The 26,741-nt window shown below is 43.8% G+C and overlaps 1 protein-coding gene across 6 annotated transcripts in view; it reads right to left on the reverse strand.

Moving 5' to 3' along the window:
• The window catches only part of MEIKIN (meiotic kinetochore factor), a 446,824-nt gene that overhangs the window by 165,098 nt on the left and 254,985 nt on the right, over window positions 1-26,741 (reverse strand). For all 6 annotated transcript variants that reach the window (XM_085614472.1, XM_085614470.1, XM_085614469.1 and 3 more), the window contains exons 7-8: window positions 21,964-22,003; window positions 8,355-8,413 (exon numbers count right to left, since the gene is read on the reverse strand). In XM_085614472.1, coding sequence (XP_085470598.1) covers window positions 8,355-8,413; window positions 21,964-22,003 — 99 coding nt within the window. The remainder of the gene's footprint in view (window positions 1-8,354; window positions 8,414-21,963; window positions 22,004-26,741) is intronic.

The following is a 26,741-nucleotide window of genomic DNA, read 5'->3' on the forward strand; positions in this document are numbered from 1 at the left end:
TGGGGTCAAGTTGATGCCAGCACAGTGACGACAGCGCATTATTTAAGGGATCAGAATACAAGGCTAGTCGCAGGGTAAACCTTGTTCTAAAGTGAAAGGGAGAGGTTTAGAGTTTCAAGTGATGCTGGAGATGGCAGCGTTTCTAATGACACTGGGAATTTTCTTCAAATGGCTGTATTGGGCTGTAATGGCTGCAATGGTGATGTAGACAAGACAGTATTCGCCGTATTACAGAAGTGTCGTCTAGTGCCTCTGGTGTTTGCTCCTGCTTTCTGTACTTTGGGCGCACTTCCGTAATCAAGGGGCCAAAGATGCTTGTGCTGTCACACTGTAATATGCGTAGCATTGATGCATAAGGTGCAGAGTGAATTCCAGATTTTGCCTGGGAGAGTGGACAATACAAACAAGCGGCCGCGAAAGTGAAAGCAAACGGTGCATGCTGCCAAATGGTGTGCGAAAGAAAGGCCTGAAAGTACTCGTTTGCACTTCCAGATCCCCCATTTACAAAAGCTCTCGCGAGAGCAGCGCTAAAGCGCTGGCTCAGGCGAGACCTAAAAATCAGTTTTTATTGATTTTGCATTAAAAACCAGCAGCTTGCAATGCAATAGCAGCTGTCACAAAAACAGTTAGTAGGGTTAAATCAGTGTAGGACAGAGAAGTGCGATTATATGGAATTCAGGACTCTTCCCCAACAATCAAAGCTTACAGTAAGTCCTCTTCTTAGAGACAGAGGAGGAAAATATAAAGGCAGAACCAATTAATAGCAAATGTCATGATATTGAATATGTGAGTGTGCAGACTCATACAGATGTAGGTAAACGTGACAAACTAGAAACGGAGGGACTAATGATACTCTGATGTTCTGAACTTATGTTTTCCAATGCGGCGACCTCTTTCATTTCTATTTGAACAGATGTTTTTTTGAACAAGCAACAAGTGATGAACTGTAATTCTATCAAATGGACGTTTCTTGCATAAGCTTCTGTTCTGTAAATGTGTCATCAAGTTACGGTGACCAAGATCATGCAAAAACACATTCAGTGATTGCTTAGATTAGAAGTTATTCTAGGGGTGTCAAACATTATCACTGTTCCCCTTCATAATTCTATTATTTTATTTATTTTAATCACTTGCTGTTATGTTTATTTTAGTTTTAGATTCCTTAAACCCATACAGGTCAGGTTCCATTTTAGTCTGTCTGCACTGGTCAGTCACCATTTTTGGCATCTTTCACAGAACTTGTAATGTTTATTTACTATTTATGTCTAAACATCGTTTAGCCTCAATTGCTACACTATCAGGTGACAAGCCTAGTACATCTTCTCGATATCTACATTTCAAAGATTTACAAGCAGACACTTATAGTAAACATAAGGTAAAGATGATGCAAAAACTTAGAGGCTTTTTACATAGGTGATGTACTTTACAACCGGTTGGTTCAGTCCGGTTAGATCTAGTGTTTTAAAAATCTCAATCTGATTCTGTAATGCAGGCTAAATGGTAGTGGTCATTCTTATACGAGTCCCCAGAATTGACCACTGAAGAGAGAGAAACTTCAGACAGAGCCTAGATCCAGATGGCCACAGCACTAGATGTCATCTTAACTGAAGAAGGCTCCAGCAAGACTCTCAGCAGCTCTGCAACGCTTTTTGCCTTCAGTAACTAGTGCCAGGATTGTGCTCTAGCATAGACACAATCTCCTTTGCCCTTGTGCTTGAACTAGCTCTCTATTTCACTGTTTGTGAAATGCTTTACTTTTAATTTCTATCTTCCTATGTTGTTGCCAAGCAATATTGTGGGCGCTAGATTCAGGAGCTGTAAACTAATTTGGTTTAAAATAGATGTCAAAATCGAGATACCGTTTCTAGTGATCCATGAGTGTGCAACTCATTAATAAAAGATCATTTGGATTACCACTGCATCCCTGAACCCTTTAAGGCACTGTTAGTATCCCAAAAAGCACAAACCCACATTAACAGATATGCTCAGTGGGTTGTGTTGGGGATACAGTAACCTGGAATTCGCTGCTCAAGCGGTGGTGCACTCTACTCAGTTTCCCTGCACCTATGGGTTGGGAATTCAAACCTTATAGACCTGGGCAAGACCCCAGGATGCGCAGTACCGGAGTACAGGAAAGAAGTCAATGATCAGAGATCCAGGATACAATGAGTGAGCCAGTGGACCGCATGTCGGAATACAAGGCCTACCCAAAACAGGAGTCTGGCTATAGGGGGAGGGAGACCAGGAGTCAGGCAGTGGGCAGAGAGGTCGCAAAAAGAGGAGAGGGGGAACATCTTAATCCTCTCCTCAGGATATATGACCATACTGGTCATAGTAATGGGTCTAGGTCCCGACCAGTTAATCCAAGCAAGTGTGATAAAGGGGTTGAACTATAATACAAGACAGGAAATGTGTTGGCTGTGTTTAAGACATGAATAGAAAATCTTACTTCCTTACTGTAAATATAAATAAGGAAGGGTAACTCACCTTTTACCTTAGTTCTCCTTCCAGTGATATTCATTTATAGAGTCAAGCAGTGAACAGACACACCCACATGCAAGATCATGGAATACATTTTATAAATACTGTTTAAAAAAAAAAAAAAGAAAGATAGGCAAAATATCTGTAGTAGCCTATCTTACTGCCATATTGGCCTATTTTCCGCAATTTAGAATGTCACTAGAGTAACATAACCAACAAGAAAAACTTGTGCAAATGTTTTTAAAGGTAACATAGCAAGGCTGCAAAATAGGCTGCAGACATTAGCAGATAAAAAATGACTATTCCTTTAAATAAGTGCGCATCATTTATTGTGGCGTTAGAGCCGCTTTTACATAGCCTTCTTGCTCTCGCCGCCTGTTAGGGAATAATGCGTGGTAGCACGTCCCACACCATCTTGGCATACGCAGATGATCTCATTCTTTATATCAAAGACATGGATGCGGATCCTCACCCAATGCCCTCTATTTTTGCGTCTTTTCAAGGTCTATCTGGCCTGGCTATTAATGCTACCAAGTCGTATGCATATTTCTTTTATGGTGCTGAAAGGATGTTTCAGGTTTGGCTCCTGGACCGTCCATATAGCACCTGATACATTTAAATATCTCGGAATACAAATCTATCGTAATACCGAGGACCTCCTGGATGGCAGCCTTATGCGAGCGATCGTCGCTCTCAAATCTCAAATTAAGTTCTGGGTCTCTGCCCCTCTCGGCAGCGGGCAGGGTGGCCATTACGAAAATGGTGCTGCTACCACGGCTCCTTTATTATTTTACCAACTTACCGATACTTGTCACCGCAAGGATTTTTAAAATATTAAATTCTCTGGTATCAGATCTAATATGGGGCACAGGGCAGAGACGTGTTAGCCTAGTGAAACTACAACTCACCACGACACGAGGGTGGATGGGGGTGCCGGATTTACCTGCATATTGCTATGCTAGCCAGCTGCAATGGCTGGCATATTGGCTGGCAGGACATAATTTGCAAGTGTTGGATATGACGTCACGGGAATGGGACAAGGGGGTAATCCACAGGCTCTTACGACCGCAGAACCCCCTATTACCGTCAACGCCCCACTTGTTGAAACTAGCCATTGCTTACTGGCGGAGTGCAATGAGGTATACTGGTCAGAGGATGCCGTATGCCCCCACTATTGCACTATTGGGTATCCCTACACGCTCGGGAGTGACCACTGTCCGCACGCTGCGAGCATGGACTGGAAAGGTAATCACCACAGTGGGAGAGTTCTTTTCTGAGGGTGTGTCAATGCCACATGAAACTTTTGTACGTGTACATGGCGCCCCCGACACGCAGTTCCTCCTACATGCACATATATCCAGATACATACGCACCACATGGTCACCCGAGGGTATTGAACCAGCCACAAATGCATTACTTACCATGCAATACCTAATGGGAAATGGAGCATGGCTGACGAGGTGGCTAACCCACGGAATTTGCACTGAGAAAATGGTCTCCTTACAGCTGCTACGTGATAAATGGGAGGGAGACGTAGGCCGTGCTTTCACAGACAAGGAATGGGACACTATACTGGGGTACCCCAAGAAGGTCTCTCGAAATCCTAAGTTTCAAATGTATCCAATTGATGTTACTGCGTAGAGCTTACCTGACCCCGCACAGACTGAGCGCTATGTTTTCGGGAGCGGACGATGCCTGCCCGCGGTGCCGCGCCCCCGACGCGGGGTTGGTACATATGCTCTGGGATTGCCTTAGACTGGGACACTACTGGGCGACAATCTGTAAAATACTGACGATTATAGCCCCGGTGTGCCAGAACGACACGTTGGAATACTGCATACTAAGTCTGGGGCCCCGTGACAAGAAGGGTGGCTCTGCTTGCCGTTTTGCCAATCTTGCGCTCCTGCTGGCCAAGAGGGCCATAGCTGCTAGAGGGAAAGCTATTAGAGCCCCGTCCCTGCAGGACTGGCAAACGGAAGTGCTGAGGGGGGGTAGGGCGGAGGGGGCTGAACTGAAACGTGAGGAATATAGAGGCCTAAGGAAAACACCAATTTAGTTGGGATGGTACGCTATGATAGAGGAATATGCTGCGTTAGACGTCTTGTCCTGTTGAGGCGGGCTCTGATTATTGTATGGGGGCTTACTCCACAAAAATCGGGCTTGTGAGCTCCTCTCGATCCTTGTGGGATACACTGTGTGGATTGACAGGACTATGCGGACTACCTGAGTCAGTCCTCGGAGCAAAGTCACAGACAGCTGCGGATGTGAGAAATGTGAAGACATTACTGGTGGGTGTGTAGGGCCGAGCATGCGGGGAGGGAGGGAGGGAGGGAGGGAGGGAGGGGGAGGGTGGGTGTGAGTTTTTGCTAGAAATGTCATGATTGTATTAGAAATTGATAGATTTTTTGATCCTGACACGTTTGACCGGATCCTTAGCATAGAGGTAACTGTCGATAATTCTTCGTAATTTTCTAGCAGTTTGGGACGCATTAGCGACATTAGACCACTGCATGCTTCCACGAGGGGAATGTCGTGGATGTACGATATTGGTGCGATGTGATATTCTACATTGCTTGTCAATCTGTGACCTATGTAATGCATTTATGTGTACATATATCACTGTATGATGTCCGGCTCAATGCTGTGTGTAATTCAATAAAAACAAATTTAAAAAATTAAAATAAGTGCGCATCACTTCAGTCCCATCTTGTCGTACTCAAGTAAGGATACTGCTTATAAATCAAATGTCTCCTAGTTTGTTTTTTTACCACCGCGAAGGATGGAGGGCTGCTTAGGACTTCATCGAGGATGTTCCTCAAAGTATGACTTATAATGAAAATAAGAAATGTTTCCTTCTCCTTAACAGCATCTTCAGTGATATACATTATCATTTAGGCGCAGCAAACCACTCCTGTGAAAAGAGCATTGGAAGGCAAGAGAAAACCATGCAATGCCCAAGGAGTTACTGAAGGAGGCATGTCCTACTTGGGTGCCAGCACTTGACTCTCCAATCAATACACTAGTGTATAAGAACAAGTCGACTTTCTCACCAAGAAGGAGAGAGCTGTCAAACGGCATAGCCATTAAAGAAACCTGGACATCTCTGGAAAAACCCGTAGACCCCTATCCAGGTGTGGCACAGAAGACCCACACTAGTGCCTACTGCTCGACTTAAGCAGTCTGTATTTTTCAAGCCAGAAAGTATAACTAACTTTGGAGTAATGCAACCATCTTCAGTAGCCTGAGTGCGGGATATCCAAAGGTTGTACGGAATAGCCAGTAAAATGCCACAGCATCCCTGCATCCCAAAGAGCATGAGAGTAGAGGTCTAGAAGGCAGTTGGCAATCACAGACCTAGGGGCAAGGCATTGTTTCAATATTTTTATACTTGCGTAGAATTCCAAATAGATTGAGTGGAGGGGAAGCTTAAGTATTCACTTTGCTTACAGACGTCTGTACCACGAGGCTCTCCAGCATTGGATGTTGAGTAATAAAGTCAGCGTCCCATGGTTCAGGGCGACGAGCAACCTGTCTATACATGGCTTCATGGTTTTGACCAAATGCCCAACAGGCTATATGTCAGGGCCTCCTTCAAAAGAAACAGGAGCACTGCAGGAGACTGACCTGGTTGAAGTACGTTAGTTAACAGATTAGTCTTCACATCCGACTGGAGAGCTGAAATTCTATAATATCTCCCACACTTCGCATATCAACTGCCAAGGAGGCGCTTTCCTTGTGGCATGATCAGGGGAGACGCATATGGAGAATGTCTAGGCCATTGACATCTTGAACTTCTCCATTCCAGTTTTTCTCATCATGTTAGGGAACACAGTCAACCCCCCTCATCGTATTTGTCACTGTCCGAGTCCGTCCAAAAAGATTGTGTAAAGTTTTGGGCCTTACCAAGTGATAAGGGTAAGTAATTAGAATATGAACGATTGCCTAGTGGCAGCATGCCGTTCAGAGCTGTAGTGATCTCAGTCAAGGTGGATTCTGCTCAGAGTCGGATTTCACGATGGGCTGTACATCCTGCTCTAGCATCAATGGCATTGATGTGATTAAGACCATTGCGGGAGATGCCACCGTGACCCAAGTCAGCATCAGAGTCAGTGCTGGACCCAATACAAGCTCAAGGAGCACAACTGCTACTAAGGCAATCCGACTGCAGATCCTTGGGGCCAGAATGCGCACAAGACTGAGCCGGTAAACTACTGAAAATGCACAGAATGGCCTCTCTGAATGCCACTGCTTGCTACAATGTCAGCACCCCCTGCAAATTCAGGGTGTGCTGGGACCAGAATTTGAATCAGAACCAATGGGAAGAATGGAGTTTGAGAACAGCAGGTAGGGGGGCAAATTTCTAATTCTTATGCTTTTTTTGGTGATACTGAAGGCTTTGACCACTGATGATCTGCAGTGGGAACGACTTTGGGAGTGGGATGGGTACTTCCTTTCAACATTGGCCTCATAGTCCTATAATTCCTTCGAGTTCATCTGTGCGCAAGAGGCGCAGGCTCTGAAGTTGTGCTCATACCCTAGGCAAAATAGCAGACTTTGCTTATTTTGCTTATTTGCTGAGGGTCAAACTGTTTGCAACAGTTGTCTTCGGGTATCATTTTCCTATGTACACTGGTTAAATTAGGAGAAAAATAGCGGTCTGAAAGATCAAGGAGAAGCTTTGGATCTGCGGAAGAAGGCACAGAAAGATAGGAACTGACATCGGGGTGCATACGTGGCTCTCACATGCAGCTCCACTCATCACTACTGGAGTGACACAAGGTTGGCGTGGAGCCCAAGATACCACCTACCGGCATGCATGAGTAGTCCTTCAGGGTTTCCTGATCCAGTCTCATGCCTAGGGAAAATTCACAAGGCGAGGAATCTACAGTTAGAAGTATGCATCAGAAATTTTGGTCTTCAAGGAACATAGATGTGGAGAAAAGAATAGTAAATTTATACTTACTTGTAAGTACTTTGATGATATTGTATTAGTCAATACGTTAGATAAGATATTTGGGAATGACAATATTTTTTCTCTAAACTGTGACATATATCTGGGTAGTCACTACTAGTACTCCTGTAAGGTGTAGTCACTATTGTGATTGTATTCCATCTAGTAAGTACTGCAACAATGGTAAATGCCAATAGCTGCTCCTGACTATTTTCATTGATCAGTATCAGCTCTCATAGAAAACATTGGAGACCCCTTTTCTACCGGTGACATGAGGAAATGGGAACTTTCACAGGAAGCAGTCATCTTCGCTGATGCCAAGCTATCTCCCCCAGAATATCTTATCTTTCCTAATCTCCTTGGCCAATAAAATTTGCCTAACCATGACATTTAACAGAAGCTTTCTAGTTTAAAAACTGTCCAACCAAGTGCCATGGGGGTTCATACCTATGAACCATATACTGAAGTACAGAAATAAAAACACTGCAGAATAGTGATCAACAGTGCAGAAAATATATTACAGTAGCTTCCTCATTAGCCATACTTAGGAGACCACGAAGGACGGGTTTGAGGAAGACGGGGGTAACAGAGAGAAGGAATAGAAAAGCAGTGCACAGGAAATAAATGCAAGAACTGGCTTAATGATGGCTGTAGGTGGTTTCAAAATCCTAACAGCAGCAAAAGTGAAATGATTATGTTCTGAATTAACAGAGGAAGAGGCTGATAGGCAAGGTTAGATTAGGAAGCGGCAAGAGTGCACATGCAGGTTTCAAACTATGCAAATGTTCGCTAAGCTACCTAGATTTGGTATTGATTTTGCCACAAACAATTGATCAGTGAGTTATAAAAATACAAGAGTGAGTATCCAAATATTGTGCATGCATACCAGAAAATCAAAAAATGCTAGCAAAGCCGAAATTACCTGCTATGGTGGTGGATAAGTGAACACATGATGATGCTTCTTTGACAACAGAACGGTCCCTACAATTAAAATAGTATCAATGATATACACGCTCACAGAAACAAAGGCAAACTTAAGAAAAATGCTATGCCTTGCAGAACAATTTACTACCTAAAAGAAAAATACAAATACTAGGTGCTATTCATTTTTGCCATTCATATACTATTACTATTGTTGTTGAACCTTTTACAATTTACTTACAGGTTTATCTCCATCATTTTAGCTAGGTGCCACATTGTTGTTTCAACTACATGTTTGGATTGGATATATTACCTGGGCCCATACAGACCCCAGTCTCAGTTACAGGATCACTCATCTGTGGAACAATGTGGGCCTCTGCTTGTACTGTTCTGCCAACTATTCCCGTCCATCAAAAATAAACATCTTTAAGGTTAGATAGAATCCTCTAGGACAGATAGGATGATATTTGCGACTCTGCTCCTTACACGTGCGAATACCTGCCCAGGAGGCATGTTGTGTTGACTGACCTGAAGGCGAGGCTGGATGTCTCCATCCTTTTTGATTACCTGTCGATTGGAAGAGAAGGAAGGGCCTTTTTACTCAGTGTCCCACCGATTAAAATGTGGGGCTCTCCATGGATCCTCACTGAGTTCCACACTTTTTAATATTTATGTCCATCCACTTTCAGATATCATATGCTGTCTTGGATTTTCAATGGTGTTATATGCGGACGACACAAATTATTTCACTCACTCCTAATACAAAAGTAATATTGCACCAATTTAACACCTGCTTAAAGCAAGTTGCAGATTGAATGGTTGCCAGCTGCTTAAAACTAAATGGCGATAAACTGAGGTTAGATTTTAGTAGGTAGCAATAATCCATCTCTATGGAATTAACTTTGTTGGCCCATGTCCCTGGGAGACCACCCCTCCCCCAAGTCAGAAGTAAAAAGTTTGGGTGTTATAGTTGATAAGAAACTCACTATGGAGGCTCAGCCTATAAAGTTGTCATCCAGCTGTTTCGGTCTAGAAAGAGCCTTCAAGAAGATGCTGGACCCTGTAAGGAGAGTTATTATACTAGGCTTGGTACTATCATGCCTAGACTATGCGATCTCCCCATACCCAGGGAGTCCGCAATCAGTGATTAAAAAACTCCAAGTTATCCACAATGCTGCAGCCCGGATTCTTCTGGGAATTCCAAGGCATCAGGCTGCTTCACCCGCACTAGCCACATTTCATTACCTGCAGATACAAAAAAGGATTCAGTTTAAAGCTCTATGCCTGATCCATCATGTGTTATGCCCATGAAGGGGCTGCAAATCTTATATTTTATTCACCCCTACTTTCCCAGGGAAGAGCTAAGATCCAGGAAGACTGGCACCCCTGATCTCCGCAGAGGAGCTGCAACCACTGCTCTCGCCTTGATGAACACCCGAGGGGTGCTGGTAAGGCCAAATAGGAGCACGGTGAACCGAAAACGCTCGTGGCCTACCGTTAACTGCAGATAGCACCAGCGTGAAGGCAGGACAGGGATATGGAATTAGGTGTCCTGCAAGTCCAACACTATCATCCAGTCTCCTGATTCCAGAGCAGAAAAGACCTGAGGCTATGTTACCATTTTGAATTCCTCCTTCTTGATGAAGAAGAAGTTGAGGGCCTGCAGATCTAGATGAAGGTCTTTGTCTTTTTTAGGGACCAGAAAGTAGCGGGAATAGCAACCAGAGCCTACTTCTGGGACCGGAACCCTTGCTACAGCTCCCTTGGCCAAGAAGCCATGATCTCCTCGCAGAAAAAGGACAGAAGATCCTCATCAGCCGGTCGTGGGATGGTGGCAGGATGGGTGGGGTGGTCACGAAGGGTAAGCTCATTTGGACGGTGTGCAAAACTCACCTGTCCAATGTAATAGACTGCCAGTGGTGCAGGCGATGATGAATCCTGCAGCCAACTGGATGCCCATGGTGGTAAAGGGGCAGATTAGGAGGGTTTGGAGGCTGCAGCTGGTGGAATGGTGGTGGACAGACCAGACCACTCACTCCCTTCCCACGAGATCTGTGGGTACCGTCTCCATGGACAGGCTGGGTAGCATGTGCAGCTCAGTGGCTAGGAGGGAACTGGCACTGTTTGGAGCCTCTTCCATGGTCACAAAAGCAGCGAAAAACGGACTGGGGTTGATGTGGGGCCATAGAAAGGCCCAAGGACTTGGCCGTGGCCAAACTGTCCTTGAAGCTCTCCTGCGCAGAATCTGCCTTGTTTCCGAAGAGACAGGTGCCATCAAAGGGCATGTCCATAAGGAATGCTTGAACACCTCCGTAAAAGCCAGTCGTACTCAACCAGACGTGGCGCCTCAGGACCTCCATCGATGAAACCGCTCTGCCCAATGAATAGGTTGTGTCAAGTGGATAGTGAACTTTGCTGCATCTCTCCCATCCACAACAGCCTGAGAGAGTATGCCCGGGCTATATCCGGGACCAGTAGCAGGACTCGTGCAACTGTGTCCCACAGAGTGTGGGAATAACAGCCCAAAAGGCATGCGGTGTTCACAGGTCCCAATGCTATTCTTACCCAAGGAGTCCAGCCTCTTGAATTCTCTATCCAGGGGAGTGGTAGGGAATGCACAATGGGATGTTAAGTCCACTGGCTTCACCCAGTTCCTCACACCAATACATGTTAGGGTCTTCCTCATATGGTTGGTATTCTCCAGGGTCCAACAACCTTTCCCTTTCTCCCCGAGGCCTAATTCAAGGGAATAGGGCTCAGGTTCCAGTCTAGGAAGCAAGGCTCCTGTTGGCGCCAGAATCTGCATTGGGCGACGCCCCTCTAGCTCTGTTTCGGAGTCTGAGATCAGAATGGGAATGATGCCATTGGTGGGCGTTGGGAGCGTCGGCATCAGGGAAGGTCGACTTGGTACGACTGGCCCCCGTCCGGATTCAGGAGTGAATCCATGGGGGTCCACTAGAGCCAGTGCCAGAGGTGCCAGCACGGAAACAGGTGGGGTCCCCTCTGACCTCGTGGGGCCTAAAGGTGCGCCTGAGGGGTCGGATTGCACAAGAGAGTTGCATGGCCTCATAAAACTCCTTCAGTTGGGCTGGAGTCGCTCTGGCTCCCGGAAAATTGGGGAGGAGCAGAGTTGGTACAGGTGCAGGCTCTACCACAGAGCAAGGACTTGAATGTTGACACTCCCTCGTTTGTCAGTCGATGGACGAGGAGAAGTCAAAGACTTCTTGTGCTTTGACTTACCCGGGTGTCCCGAGGACTTGGACGCTGCAACCTTCCTCTCAAAAGGGACCTCGAATGATGCACAGTCGCACAACAGGACACCATGAGCTTGATGGACCGATCCCGCAAGGCCTTCGAATTCATAGCGCTGCAATAGGAGCATGACGTCGGGCCATGGTCACGCTCCAGACACCACAGGCAGACAAGATGCGGTCCGTCACAGACATCGGCCGATGACAGGCTCCGAAGGGCTAGAATCCTTCTTTTCTAGATGACATTACTGCACACCAGTAGGCCAATCATCGAAAAACAACCAACAAAATGTTGAAAAAATTCAGTGACTAAGGGGTAGCTGTTCTCCGGATCAGCGCTGGCTGGCGCGGAAAGACTAGAACTGACTTCAGTGCACCAAGGTGGTGCCTATATAGGTGCTATGGACGTCCCTTGCGGCGCACATGATGCCGAACCATGCAGAACTGAATGAAATGGAAATTTATACCGCGCGCTACTACCCGAAGGTGTCTAGGCGCCTTAAGTATCTGGACTAAGAAGGAAGAGCAGTAACTGAGTTTTTAGTTGTTAAACAGCCAAGTTTTTAACGATTTCCCAGATGACAGATGGTTAAGAGAGATGGGAAGGGTATTCCAGATTCTGGTTGTACCCACTATAAAACATTTTCCGCCCCAACTGGCCATTTTAGTTTTTGGAATTACAAGATTAAAGGCCGAAGAAGATCTAAGTTGCTGAGAAGGGGCATACCTATGAAATTTATTCTTGAAAAAGTCGGGGCCTTGACCTTGTTGAGCTTTAAAAGCAAACAGAGATTTAAAAAGAATTCGTTTTTTCCAAAGGCAGTCAAAGCAGTCGTGGTAGGAGATGAGACAGATTGAAACTTTGGAATGGACAGAAGCAGATGTGCGGCTGCATTCTGCAGAACCTGGAGTTTATTAAGGCTTTTAATCCTGACGTTTAAGAAGCGGGCATTACAATAATCTAATTTTGATAGGACTAAGGCAGAGATGACAGCTTTTCAAAGCTCCAGGGGGATTAAAGGTAGGACTTTCCTGAGAATCTTTAAGGTTAAAAATCGGGAGGAGGTAATAGAGTTGATGTGTCTTGCAAAAGTAAGTTTATCATCGAAGAAAACTCCTAGATGTTTTACCTTTGCAACCGGAGCAGGGGCATCCTCCATTTCTACCGACCACCACCTGGGTGTCCAGAAGGAACTGTTCTTCCCAAATAAGAGAACCTCTGTTTTCCCTGTGTTTAGTTTAAGACAGTTTCCTGACATCCAGTTTCCTACCTCACGCATGCAATCCCGAAATCAATGAGCCTTAGTATCCAGATCACTGGACAGTGACACCACAATCTATGTATCATCGGCATAGGAGACCACAAAAATGCCGACGTTTTTATGAGCCTAGCTAGAGGCGCCATGTAAATATTAAATAACGTGGGGCACAGAGACGAGCACTGCGGGACTCCACAGGAGAGAGAGAGAGAACATCTTTGACCTAAAACCATTAATTTCAACTAACTGTTCTCTATCAGACAAAAAGGAGGACAAAAGCTTTAAGCCATACCTCCAATCCCAATATCTGCTAGACGATCGATGAGGATATTATGGTTCACTGTGTTGAAGGCTGCAGACAAATCTAATAGGAGAGCAGCCCTTCCTACCTTATCCAGTGTTAATCTCATTTCCTCCATTGCCGTGAGCAGGGCAGATTCTGTGCTATGTTGACTTCTAAAGCCGTACTGGGATGAGTCTAATAGATTGTTGTTTAAAATAAAGGCAGATAGCTCTGAATTTATGACCGTTTCCGTTATTTTTGCAGGGAGGGGAACGCAAGAGAATGGTCTGCAGTTATTAGGGTCCTTTACATCAAGGTTCGCCTTCTTTATAAGCGGGAGGATGGAGGCCCGTTCCATTCCTTCGGAAAGTAACCTTCGCTAAACATTTTTATCAAAGATGTCCTTAAGAAAGTTGACAACCATCCCTGATACCGGGTGGAGAATTTTCGGTGGACAGGGATCAAAAGGTGAAAGCTATCTACCGGCGCACAGGGGTACTGCTCACGAAAAATCTTCCGGGCCCGGTCTGATGCCTGGGAAATTTTAAAATAAGCGATCTGCGGCTAGAAGTCTCTATCGGATAAGGAAGGTTTAGGCCTGGCAAAAGGTTTACTTTGACAAGTCGAAATGGCAGTTTAAAACTGTACTACAGGATGCAGTTTCGGCCCTGAGACATGCTTTTGAAAGGCTACATTAGTGAGTGGCACAATGACTGCTGCAGGCCCCCTAGTAGCATTTAATTTACAGGTCCTGTGTACCTGTAGTAACACTTTACTAGGGACTTACAAGTAAATTATGTGTGTCAATTAGGTGTTGTCCAATTTTACCATGTTTCAAGGAGAGAGCACTAGCACTTTAGCACTGGTTAGCAGTGGTAAAATGCAGAGTCTTCAAAACCCCCAAAAATTGGTTTAGCAAAGGAAAGGAGTGAAGGCAAAACGTTTACAGTGACCCTGCAGAAAGGGACAGGTTTTTGTTGGATGTGCTCATCTCTAACCAGAATAATGTCCAAACACTCAAAGGATGTGCACTATTCTGTCCAGTGAGGACTAAGAGTCTGTCAAATAGAGGAGTAAATCATCTTCATACATAGAAGTTCGGCCCTTCCGGTCATTATGCTACCTGAGGCCTACGTCTCCCCATTTCCAGCGTGCTAGTGGTTTCAGAATTAAAGTAAATAGAAATTGGAGATGGGGCATCCCTGTCTATTACCTTTTCCTAATAAGAATGGTTTAAATTGGGTCCCAATAAACTTTGTCTTAGCTAATTGGAATATATATAGGAGTTCTGCCCAGCTACAAATGTTGGGACCAAAACCAATTTTCATTAATATTGTGATGATAAACGTCCTTCAACAGAGTTAAATACTTTTCAGCATTAAAGATAAACTACAATAGGTAGTTCTGTCTCTGTTCATGTTCGTTATAAGCACCAAAGTAGGAATATGTGCAGAACAGGTCCAACAAAACTATTCAAGATTATATTGGAGAAATTCAGGGCGATATCATTTAGGCCTGTAGTAGCAGGGTTGTTGTAGTTGGGAAAGTGAGTTAAAAAATTAATAATTTTAAGTGTTTAACATGAAGAAGTCGCAAATGGAATGTTTGCACTGTATTTTAACAAGGACAATTTTTAAAGTTGACATGAGTGGGCCTAGCTGTGCTTCGAATTCACGTGCACATTGTGCGTTATTTTAAAGTTGACATGGTTTCTTATTACTCTGCCTGTACACAGAGTTGTAAATATGACTTTCAGTATTTCATAAATTGTCTAAATTGAATCAATTCTACATTCTTGCTTGTCTTGTATCAAATAATGTATTTCTTTCTTGGTTGTGATGTACCTGAAGAAAAGAGATCTCAACTGGTTCATTTGAAGGCCATTCCCTCTGGCCGAATGGAGGTTTTTTATATACTATTTGAATGTACTTTTGTTTTCTTAGTAAGATAATGCAAGATTATTCATTAGTAGTATCAACATGATGCGTTTTTGCTTTGCTTTTGGATGACACAATGTATTTCTCTGAAACCATTTACAAATTCCGAATTTGGGATATGAGCTAAGATTCTTCCTTTCTTCCTTACTCAGCAAACTCTGTCAGATTTCTATTTATTTATACTTGAAGAAATTATGGGATTTCTGCTTGCTCTATTCAGGAGGCAAACCCTAAGTTAGCTCTCTTTTAATAAACACACTGAGCACTCTTTGTGACAGATTGCAATCACTTATTATTTGCTTGATGCTGAATTGATTGACTATTTACCTTTTTGCCTTCTGTAAAGATTCTTAGATTTTAAATTAAACTTTTTTTTTTAAAACACATTTTATTGGGTTTTCCAATTTTGTATATTATACAAACAGTATATCTTATGCAGACACAAGTCCATAGAGTATATATTACAGTGGTATGTAGTACAATTGCATTTATACTTGACTCCAGGCTTTGATTCGCTGAAGCAAAGCAATCATGTTGCATATCAAACATTGAAGAAATGATTCGCCTGTCAGTGTACATATGCAAGTTTATTAACATTATTTCTAAAACTTATTTACCTACCCCTCCCACCCCTCACAACTCTCCTACCCCTATTGAACCCACCCCAGTGCATGCCATTGTCATGTGGGTTCATCCTACTGCACCCAGTATCTCTTGTAAGGGTAGCCCATGTTTGCATGGCACTGTTGCGCTTTAATACTATGCTTTGGGTATTTCTTTTATGTGGGGGCAGGGACTGGTCTACAGTTTATAGCTACTCATCTTGAACTGTGGGGACATGTGTAGGCTCAAGCGATTTAAATGCTTCAATCATAAGATCTCATTCCATTCCATTGAGATAGGCCTTTTACGTCCCGAGCTTTATCTTGCCTTATAACCGCGCTTTCCGCGCCCCTTTATCTGACCATTTTCCCGTGCCAAGTGTATTCAGTTGGGGACCTGGCAGACTTCCACAGCATTGTTATGCAGCATTTTGCTAGTAGAATATGGAGAAGATCAGCTTCTGCCATTTTGCATCTAGGGCAACAATGTTGTGTATCCGTAAACATAAGTTGCAGGCGGTGCGGAGTGAGATAGGCTCTATGAAGTATCATATATTGAATGTATTTGAATTTGGCGTTGCAGGACACCTTTTTGGGGTATTCGAGCATCCCAGACCATTCTTTGTTAGTCAAATCTTTCTCAAGATCCTCAGCCCACTTGTTGCGCCCATTAGTAAGAAGAGACACTGCATGTGCTCGAACGCCTCCATACAGCCATTTCGTAAGGTAGCGCCCTGTCCCCATAAATAAACTGCCTGTACCATTGCATGGGTTTGTGGTTCTGCTCTAAGCAGAGGCCAATGTTTTTTGGTATAGTGGAGTATTGAAGCATGTGTTGAAAATAAATTACTATGTACCCCATTTTCCCTAGCAAAATTCTCATGTTCCATTAGGGCTCAGTTGCTAAACAGCGCTCTTACTGTGGTGACCCCCACCCTCTGTCCACGTGAGGATTCTGCGTTTGGTAATTAGACCCGTGGGCGTAGGAATCCCAAGGAGTGGTATATTATCTGCATATGGGGGACACCTGTGCGTATATTGCAGAGTCCTTCACCAGTATGCGAGCGCCGTACGTAATAATGTTAGAGCACCCTGTGGTATCGTGGCCCGGGGTAGCAGTAGCGTGTGCAGTGTGCCTTGGTGGATGTCTCGGGCTATGTTGCCTAGTTCATGCAGATTGCGGCCCACTAGCCAGTACGGCAGCCATTGAAGTTGGCTCGCATAGCAGTGTGCTCGAAAATCAGGCGCACCCAGTCCTCCCTAGTCCGTGTCAAGCTGGAGTTTAGCAACCCTATCCGTCTACGGCCAGTTTCCCAGATCAGCTCAGATAGCAGTGTCTCTGGTGATTTAAAAATAGGGGTGAGAATTAATACCGGCAGATTTGTAAAGAAATATAAAAGCCGAGGGAGGACCACCATTTTTGATATAGCCACCCTCCCCATCACAGACAAAGGTAGCAAAGTCCAGAAGGCTGTTTGCGATCCAAGTGCCCTCAAGGCTTTGGTTAAGTTACCCTCTATTAGGTCTTGTGGGCTCCTATATATTTGGATTCCTAGATATTTGAATGTATGCTACGCTACAGCTAGGGATAATTGCCCAAATTGTATCACGTCTGGGCATTCTCCAGGGCCGAAGAAAAAGGCTTGGGACTTTGTCTCATTTATAGTGAGGCCCGAAATCTTTGCAAAGTGCGAGAATATCTTCGGAACCGGCTCCAGGGCATTAACCAGATCCATCGCATAAATAATTATGTTGTCTGCGTAGGCAGACATCACGTGTGTGGTGTTACCCAGCCTGATGTCCATCTGTTCAGCAGATTACCTCAACTTTATGGCCAAGGGTTCTAATGCTAGTACAAATAATAACGGAGATATGGGGCATCCCTGTCGTGTGCCTCTGCCAACTGGAGATACTCGCGAGATGTGACTACCAGTGCGGGCCCATGCCGTAGGAGCTTAATGTATATTGGGGGTATGCCAAATTTTACCAGGGTCCTGGTCATATAGTCCCATCTGAGGGTGTCAAATGCTTGTCGCAAGTCTAGTGTGATGAAGCCGGCATTTTGTTGATCTATAGGGGTTGATTCCATCACATGGTAAAGTCTCCTGATATTTAGTGATGTACTACGTGCTAGAACAAAGTCGCATTGGTCTGAGTGGATTCATTTGTGTAAATATGGGAGTAGGCGCCGTGGCAGAATTTTGCTTAATATTTTGTACTCGGTAGTAAGGAGTGATAGGGGTCAGTATCCCGAGATGTCAGTTGCCATTCGGCCTGGCTTCGGCAGTGAGACTACTAAGGCCTGTATTGTAGTGGAGGGTAGTGATCACGTATCTATCGCAGACTTATATGGCTGTTCTAGTTGTGGGATCAGGGCACTTGAGAAAGTATAAAAAAATTCTATCGGTAGGCCATCCAGGCCTGGGGCCTTATTCCGTGGCAAGTCCCGGATAGCCTCCTTTATCTCAGTTTTAGTGATGGGGCCGGATAGGGCTTCTTGTTCTGCAAGGCTCAACTGGGGGAATGTTAAGTTATCTAGGAATATACTGAAGGAGTCATCCGCTATATGTGGGGGGATACAGCGATTCATAAAATGCACAGGCTTTATTTCCCGCTGTGTGTGTATTGTCTCCCCTCCTAGCGTGGTTACTTCATGTATTTGTACAGAAGGGGGTGTGTCTCGTAGTATACGCTCCAGGAGTGTACCTGCTTTATCTGCTTCGGTGTGTTTTGTTTGGGTATATGACTTGTAATCTATTTGTCTGAGGGTTTCCAGCAATTCAGCATGTTTTATAAGGGCCTCCTGTAGTGGTGCTGCCTTTGCGGGGTCACCTATCGCTTCCTGCTCTAGTTTAGACATGTTGTTTTCTACTACTTTAAGATTGTTATGTATTTCTTGTCTGGCTCCTGCAGTGGTACTTATGACTATGCCCCTTATCACTGTTTTGAACGCTTCCCACTCTATGTGGCGTGTGGACGCCACACCTGCATTTTCTGTGAAGTAGTTTGTGATACCCTCTACTAGTGTGTTTCGGAAAACAGAGTCTTCTAGCATTTGTGGCCATAATTTCCAAGTGGGGATTGGAGTGGGATCCTTCCGCAGATTAGGGTGATCTCTAAGGGGTGGTGGTCTGAGAAGGTCTTACCCAGATATGTGGTGTGTGTGACCTGTGCAGTGAGAAGAGCTGAGCAGAGTATTCTATCTATCCGTGTATGGAGCTGATGCGTGGGAGAGAAGAACGAGTATTTTCTATTGGTCAGATTTTTCAGGCGCCACACATCCCGTGGTGCCCAGTTGCTATTTTAAATTAAACTTTGTGGTTTGTATTTGATCCTTGTCCTGTGTGGATTTTCCATTGTGGGTTTTTTAATGTGGGTTTTTGGGGGTTCGTAGTAATTTTGTATTTGTGCCTAGACCTCTCGTCGTTTGGGGGTAGCACATAGCCCTATTGGCCCTTCAAATGGCAAAAAGCACCAACATCATTTCCACCTTTTAAAAGATTATTTCTACCTTTAATGCTGCCATAGCCTCAGGATTTAGGAGGGGGAGCAGGTATATCCCCAATAAACCCCACACTTGTCTCCATAAGGTCACCTACTCACACATTATATACAGATTTAACATGTGGCAAATGCCTGCACAATCCCTACATTATGTCACTACCCTCCACTGCTCATCTTTTACATCTCCGATCCATCTCACATCTTGTATTTCACACATAAATTATATCAATTAGCCTGCCTTAATGCCGAATTCATAAATGTATTGTTGTTGGGACAGATAATGTCATCTTGGAAGTAAAGAACATTATGTTCCAAGATAGTCGCTCCAGTCATTACCTCTTTGCCAATTCTTGTAAATTTGAGTCCCAGGTGTCTTTAAGTATAAGAAATAACAGTCTAAGATGGCTGTCTGGCACAGTTGTAGAAGCATCAGCACACAGAGTAATGTGGATACAGGGGGAGGAGGCAGCACACGAACTAAGAGCAACTGGTGAAGTGGGGAGAGACTGAGAAATGGGCGTTGAGTGAGAGATACTGAGCAGCAGCAATGCTTGGTGTCAGAGAGGAATAAGGAGGCAGTACATGAGTTAAGGGAACCAAGGACGACTGGGGGGCTAGGAAACAGAGGGGGAGAGAGAAACAGGCACAATGCGCACTCCAAGTGTAAATGGCACAGAAAAAGCAAAAAGAAAAATAATTCACTAATGTCTGTCGTAGAAAGATGTACTCAAGCAATCATAAAGCAGTTTGAAAACTAAATGACTCAGGGGTGGGACAAACACAAGGAAGGAAAGCATTCGAATCAAGAGTTGGGAACTGAAATACGACAGGACAACCATCTACTCATGACCAAAGGCAGACTCCAAGGCACACTTTAAGAGTACATTAAGGTATTGGTTACAGTGCTGTTTGTTACAGGTAGCTAAACTGCCTGTAGAAAGAATGGAAACATAGTTTAAATTTAAAAAAATGTCTTTTAGTCAAACTGTGATACAATTGAGAAGGTTTAAATAGTTTTATCCAAAAAGCAAGCACTTTCTCTAATAAAATGTGCTCCTAGATCAAATAAGAAGGTGGAGATATTCAGTATTCATGAATATCTTCAAAGATTATATGACGGAGAACTCAAAGCTAAATCCTTACAAGTACCTTCTTTAAACTTTACATGGAACCTTTAAGAACAATTCAATATGTCAGCTGTTTCTTTTCTCCTCTCAAACACAAATCTAATTCATTTTAGACAATCAGGACTTTAAAATCAATGATGACATCATCAACTAAAAGTCAACCCAGAGTAGACCAACTTTTTACTGCGCTCACGTCAGAACACCTTACAACTTCTGCCTGGAACGCTTCAACATCATTGATTGAAAATATCTCATTCCTGAGCGTGACAAATCTTGAGGTTGTGCCCTTGAAAACAGGAAAATTTCAAGCAGACAATAATCCATCTAGAAATGCACACCTGCAGTTGAGAATTCTAAGAGGGATTGAATTCTTCAGATCATAATCGTATGCCAAAACTATAGAGCGATCACTTCTACTCACAAGACTAGACAATGGCAATTCTCTCCTGATAGGTATAGCTGAAATTCAAAGTAGTCCTTCATATGGGTACAAGACAAGTTCGAGGAAGTTAAATATTTGTTCTTGGTACCCCTTCTCATCATGATACAATGTCTGAGGGAATTAGCTAGTTCCAAAGCTAAGAATCTCTTTTTATGAGATACATTCATAAAATGCACACCCTTCACAAGAAGTGTACCAGATTTGTGATTCCCTCCCACACTGCCTAAGGGCTACCTCATCCCACGCTACTGAAAATTCTCCTGATACAGCGTCATATTAAGGCTTATTAGAACATTGGAATGTTGGAAGCTCCACTGAAAACAATGGAGTGCTCCGGGCTGATAATGGCTGGTATAAGCCAGGAGCTCCAACATTCCAATGTTGCTTTGTTCACAGCTCTGGCTGTGAACAAAGGCTTCAGGGAGCCTGAGGGGATTTGAAACGCCTCGCGCTCCCTGAAGGCTTTGTTTTATTTGTTAGAACATTCTGCCCTCTAGTGGCAGAATGTTCTAATAGCCTTATAGCCCTTCGTAGCAGGGCTGTACCGGCTATTAAAGTCCCTCTGCTTTGTTAAACGATGCAGCGGGCCTTTAATAGCCGGTATAGCCCGCTGCGGCGGGCTATAAGGCTATAATAACTTAGTTACTTTGCTCTATTCACCTATCTAGGCATTAATAAATCACATTTCAAATACTGTTTAAAGAATTTTGCTTTAGTTTAGAACTGTTTCAACAAGATTTATCCTACTTGTACAACTTATTGAATGCAAACTAATTCTAAGCAAACTTAGAAATGGACTAATGCAAGTAACCATCAAGTAATGTACATGTTGCAATCTTGCTTTCCTGTCATTAGTTTCTCCCATTCAATACATTTTTATTTATACTAAATGTAAATAATTTCCCATGAGCTGGATCTGCAATTTTCTCCGAGACATGTTTTTAAAGATTTTACCATCCCAATCTCTTATACTGTCAATCATCTGCCTAAACATGCTACTCGCATGTACCATTCACAATGCTGTATCACTGCTAGGTAAACCATTCCCACGATTGGCTGGCCCGGTTTGCACTACACAAAATGTAAAAGAAATAAATGAAAATAAGGAAGTTACTTATGTTTTTATTGTCTAAATTACAACATAAATGCTTTTTCAAGTGATTGCACATAAAAACTGTAATTTGCAGCAGTTCACCATACCTTACCTCTCAATTTGTTCACCTGGTAGATGTTTTGAAGAAGGATCTAAAATAAATATAGCAAAAAATGTAACTGAACAGAATACATTTTGTTTATATAACCTTCATACTATACAATCTATTTCAGATATAAGACCCTAAGTCTTACTTGGTTTCTATGACTTACTATACAAAGTCTGTCTTGTTTTGCTATATTTTTTAACTCTAACATGAGGGTCACTTGGAGCCGGCTGAACAAAAAGACTCCTTGCCCTATGCAGCTCTTGCAATATTATGGTGCCATTTTTAAGTGGTAAGTATGTGAAGGAAGGAACACTTTGGTGCAGCCACGCCACTTCAACCGCACTGCAGTGTCCACTGGAATTATGTGATTTTACAGCAGCAGGCTTTTCCGTGTAAGTAAAGATATGCCTCATATGCCATATATTTGATCATTTACTGCACAATCTGCAGATTTATTTTATTAAATGTAGCTCAAACAGATCGACAGTTATTAAAATAGTGGTGCCCCTAGCTGCCACGCTGAGGAAGGCTTTATGCAAAGGTTGACTGGTTATCTTTCAGTTGGTTATTCCTGTATTGGGGTGTTAAACTGGTACTAATGATGTAAACCCTTGGCTTGGACAGTGCTAACATGTATAAAAAAGACCAACATTGTGGAGTAATATCACAAAATGTATCCCATTAAATCGCCTAATTTGCATGCCCATGCTACATAATTTACTCAACCCTGCCACATAATCTGGCGATATTATCTCTATTTACATGCAGAGTGACAGTTTGCCAATTGTCCCATAGTGCATGCTTCATTCATGTAAGGTGTTCAATCAATTTTGTACACAAAATGGTTGGTTACATCGCATAACTCTTAGTTACTCTAAAATATGCACCGCAACGTTTTGTAGTGAATAATCTTTTAGATTATTATTTTTTTTTTTTTACACAAAACTACTTGGATATTTTTGCTAGTGATGTGCCGGCCTGTTTATCCAATATCATTCTTCTATTCTTGTCCCACAATCCCAAACTCTGATAGGGACTGATCTTCTCCAGAATCAATTCTATTACGCAGGTGTCCAGAAGGCATAGTGGGACACTTCACTGTCAAGTTCCTATCAACCCATGTCTCATTGCACTCATGCAACGGTGCTGTGTAATAGGGGTGTCAGGCCAGGAATCTAAGAGTAGGTAATGTATCACAAGTAAGGGTTACTTTTCCAGTCATCAGTGAAATTTAGGTGTGCAAGAGACACCCACCAGGGACAATGTCTCCTCATACTGTGAGGAGATTGTGACAGGTGGAAAGGAAAATGCTACTTACCAGTATGCATCTGTTCTTGGCATGTAGAGCTGTAGATCCACACACTTATGCATAGATCACCATATGGTGTTGGGCCCGGATGTTTGCACTTTGTTGTTGTCCTGGAAAGGCTTTGGAAGTTACGGGATAGGTGGCTCCTCCTTTGGACAATAGTGCGCATGGCCATCGACTTCATCGTCAGATTGTTTTTTCACTAAGAAGGGAAATGATGGAGTTTTGTAAGAAATAGAAAATATGTCCATGTATGTTGTATCTAAATAAGATAATACTGAAACAGATAAAGGTAGGTGGGTGGGCATGTGTGGATCTACAGCTCTACATGCCAAGAACAGATGCATACTGGTAAGTAGCATTTTCTGTTCGAGGCATATGAGCTGAAGATCACACACTTATGCATAGACGGCATAGCAGTACTCCTCCTTAGCGGCGACCACCAGTGTCTGTTGCAGTAGTTTGAAATAGTGTTTTAAGTACAGCTTGGCCCACACTAGCTTGTTGTTTTGCCTGCACATCTACACAATAGTGTTTTGTGAATGTGTGAGGTGTAGACCATGTAGCTGCTTTGCAGATGTCATCTAGGGAAATGTTCCCTAAAAATGCAATTGAAGCACCTATCTTTCGGGTAGAGTGGGCTTTAGGGGGAATAGATAGTGTTCGTTTGGCCTTGTGGTAGCAAATTTGTATATAATTGACAATCCACCTTGCAATGCCAGATTTTGATATGGGATTGCCTTTATGCGGCGGTGAGAAGGATACAAAAAGTTGTTTTGTTTTACGAAAAGGTTTTGTTCTGTTTATATAGTAAAGGAGTGCTTTCTTTACATCTAGTGTATGAAGAGCCCTTTCTGCTACTGTTTGTGGTTGCGAGAAGAACACTGGCAACTCAACAGACTGGTTCAGATCGAAGGGAGAGATAACTTTAGGAAGAAATTTGGGATTTGTTCTGAGAACCACTTTGTTATGATGAAGTTGTAAAAATGGTTCTTGAATGGTTAGTGCCTGTAGATCACTGACTCTTCTAAGCGATGTAATGGCCACAAGGAAAGCGACTTTTCATGTGAGGAATTGTAGTTCGCATTTATGCAGAGGTTCGAATGGAAGACCTATCAGTCATGTGAGGACGATGTTTAGATTCCACACGGGGGAAGGAGGTACCCTGGGAGGAATTATTCTTTTGAGGCCTTTGGACAATGGGTGTGGATATCTTCCAGCAAAGCTTGGACATTTTATGTTGTAATGTGTGGCAAAGAGATCTATCTCTGGCTGCCCCTACATTTGGAAGAACGGTTGGAGAACTTGCGGGTGAAGTTCCCACTCGTGAATCTGTTGTGTCTGTCGACTTAACAGATCTGCCATATGATTATGAGTTCCTGAGAGATGTTGTGCGAATAGGAAAATGTTCTGAGGAATGGCCCATCTCCCTATGCTCTGTGCTAGTTGAGAAAGCTGGAGAGAGTGCGTCCCCCCCTGTTTTTGTAAATAGTACATTGCTGTCATATAGTCTGTACGGACTAAGACAGCTTTGCCCGATACCTGTTTCTGGAATGATTTTAATGACAGAAAGATTGCCAGTAACTCCAAATGATTGATGTGGAGTAGCCTTTGCTGAGGTTTCCATGTACCCTGTATGGTGTGATGAAGTAGATGAGCTCTCCATCCGGTGAGCGATGCGTCTGCTGTTACCACAATCTGTGGAACCGGCTCTATGAACGGTCGCCCTTCGGAAAGGTTTTGGGGGCTCCCCCACTGCAGAGAGCGATGTGTGCGGCCGTCCATCAACACCAGATCTGTCAGCTGACCTTGAGCTTGGTTCCACTGACGTGCTAAGCATTCCTGTAAAGGGCACATCTGGAGTCTTGCAAGAGGTACTATGAATATGCAAGAGGCCATCATCCCTATTAGTTGCATGAACACTCAAGCTGGAAGTGAGTGTTACGGTTGCAATCTTGCTATAAGAGCTTGCATGCTTGCTATCCTGGCTGGACTGGGATATTCAAGGCTTTTTGAGGTGTCTATTGTTGCACCCAGATATTGTCGGATGTGGGATGGTTGGAGTTGAGACTTTGGGAGGTTTATGGTAAACCCCAAGTTGTGAAGTAGTTGTATTGTGGCGTGTATGTGATTTAAGCACTGGATATGTGACTTTGCTCTTATGAGCCAGTCGTCTAAATATGGGAAGACGTGAATCTGTTGTCTTCTTAAGTGGGCTACTACCACTGCCAGACATTTTGTGAAGAGTCTGGGTGCCGTGGTGACTCCTAACGGGAGGACCTTGAACTGGTAATGCTGGCCGTCTACCACAAACCGAAGGTATTTCCTGTGAGCAGGGTGAATGGGAATGTGGAAGTAGGCGTCCTTGAGATCTAATGTGACAAGGAAGTCGCCTTGTTTGAGTAACGGGAGGGCCTGCTGAAGAGTGACCATATGGAAATGGTCTGATTGTATGTAGAGGTTTAATGGTCTGAGATCCAAGATGGCTCTCAGGGTTCCAACCTTTTTTGGAATGAGGAAATACAGGGAATAAACCCCTGTGTTCTGGTGGTAAAGGGGAACTGGCTCTATGGCCTGTTTTTGTATGAGGGAAAGTACTTCCTGTTTTAGAAGCGGTAAGTGTTCTGTGGACATTGGACGCTGTCTGGGTGGAATGTGCGGGGGAATGGAAGTGAGCTCCAGGCAGTAACCGGATTGGATAATTTGTCTCACCCATCTGTCTGTGGTAATGGTGTTCCAGACAGGTAGGAACTGTAGCAATCTTTCCCCGACCGGAGTAGAGTGGTCCGGGGGGAGTGGAGGGAAGTCATTGTTTAGGGGTGGAGGTGGTACGAGTGTTGGTAGTTTTGCCTCTACCCTTATTGTTATTGTCCCTGTAGCCTCCTCTGAAATAGCCTCTTGTAGATGAGGTCTGTGTTGGACTTTTGTATGAAGTGGAGGGGTTTTCTGTGGAAAAGACTCTAGAGGCCCCTATGTAAGAGGAGCGACGAAAAGAACTTCTGGGAGCTTGCAATTGTAAGGCTCCCATTGATTTGGCAGTGTTGGTGTCCTTTTTCATCTTTTCTAAAGAGGAGTCTACTTTGGGTCCAAAAAGGTGTTTCTGATCAAAAGGCTGATTTAATATAGTGGTTTGGATCTCCGGCTTGAAGCTGGAAACGCGTAGCCATGCATGTCTGCATAAAAGGACGCTGGTGTTAATAGCTCAGGATGCTGTGTCTGCAGCATCGAGAGCACAACGAATGGAGGTATTTGTAATGACCTTGCCTTCCTGAATTAGATCATTAGCTCGTGCCTTGTATTGATCTAGAAGGTGTTGAAGTAGGGTCTCTAGCTCATTGTAATTTGCCCTATCATATCTTGCGAGCAAGGCCTGTGTGTTGGAAATCCTCCACGTTAGCTGCTTGAGACGCTGTTCTTTTTCCGGAGGCGTCCAGCAGTTTTGATTTTTTTCAGGAGGTGGGGCATCTCCTGT

Source organism: Triturus cristatus, chromosome 7 (assembly GCF_964204655.1).
Source record: "Triturus cristatus chromosome 7, aTriCri1.1, whole genome shotgun sequence".
NCBI lineage: Eukaryota > Metazoa > Chordata > Amphibia > Caudata > Salamandridae > Triturus > Triturus cristatus.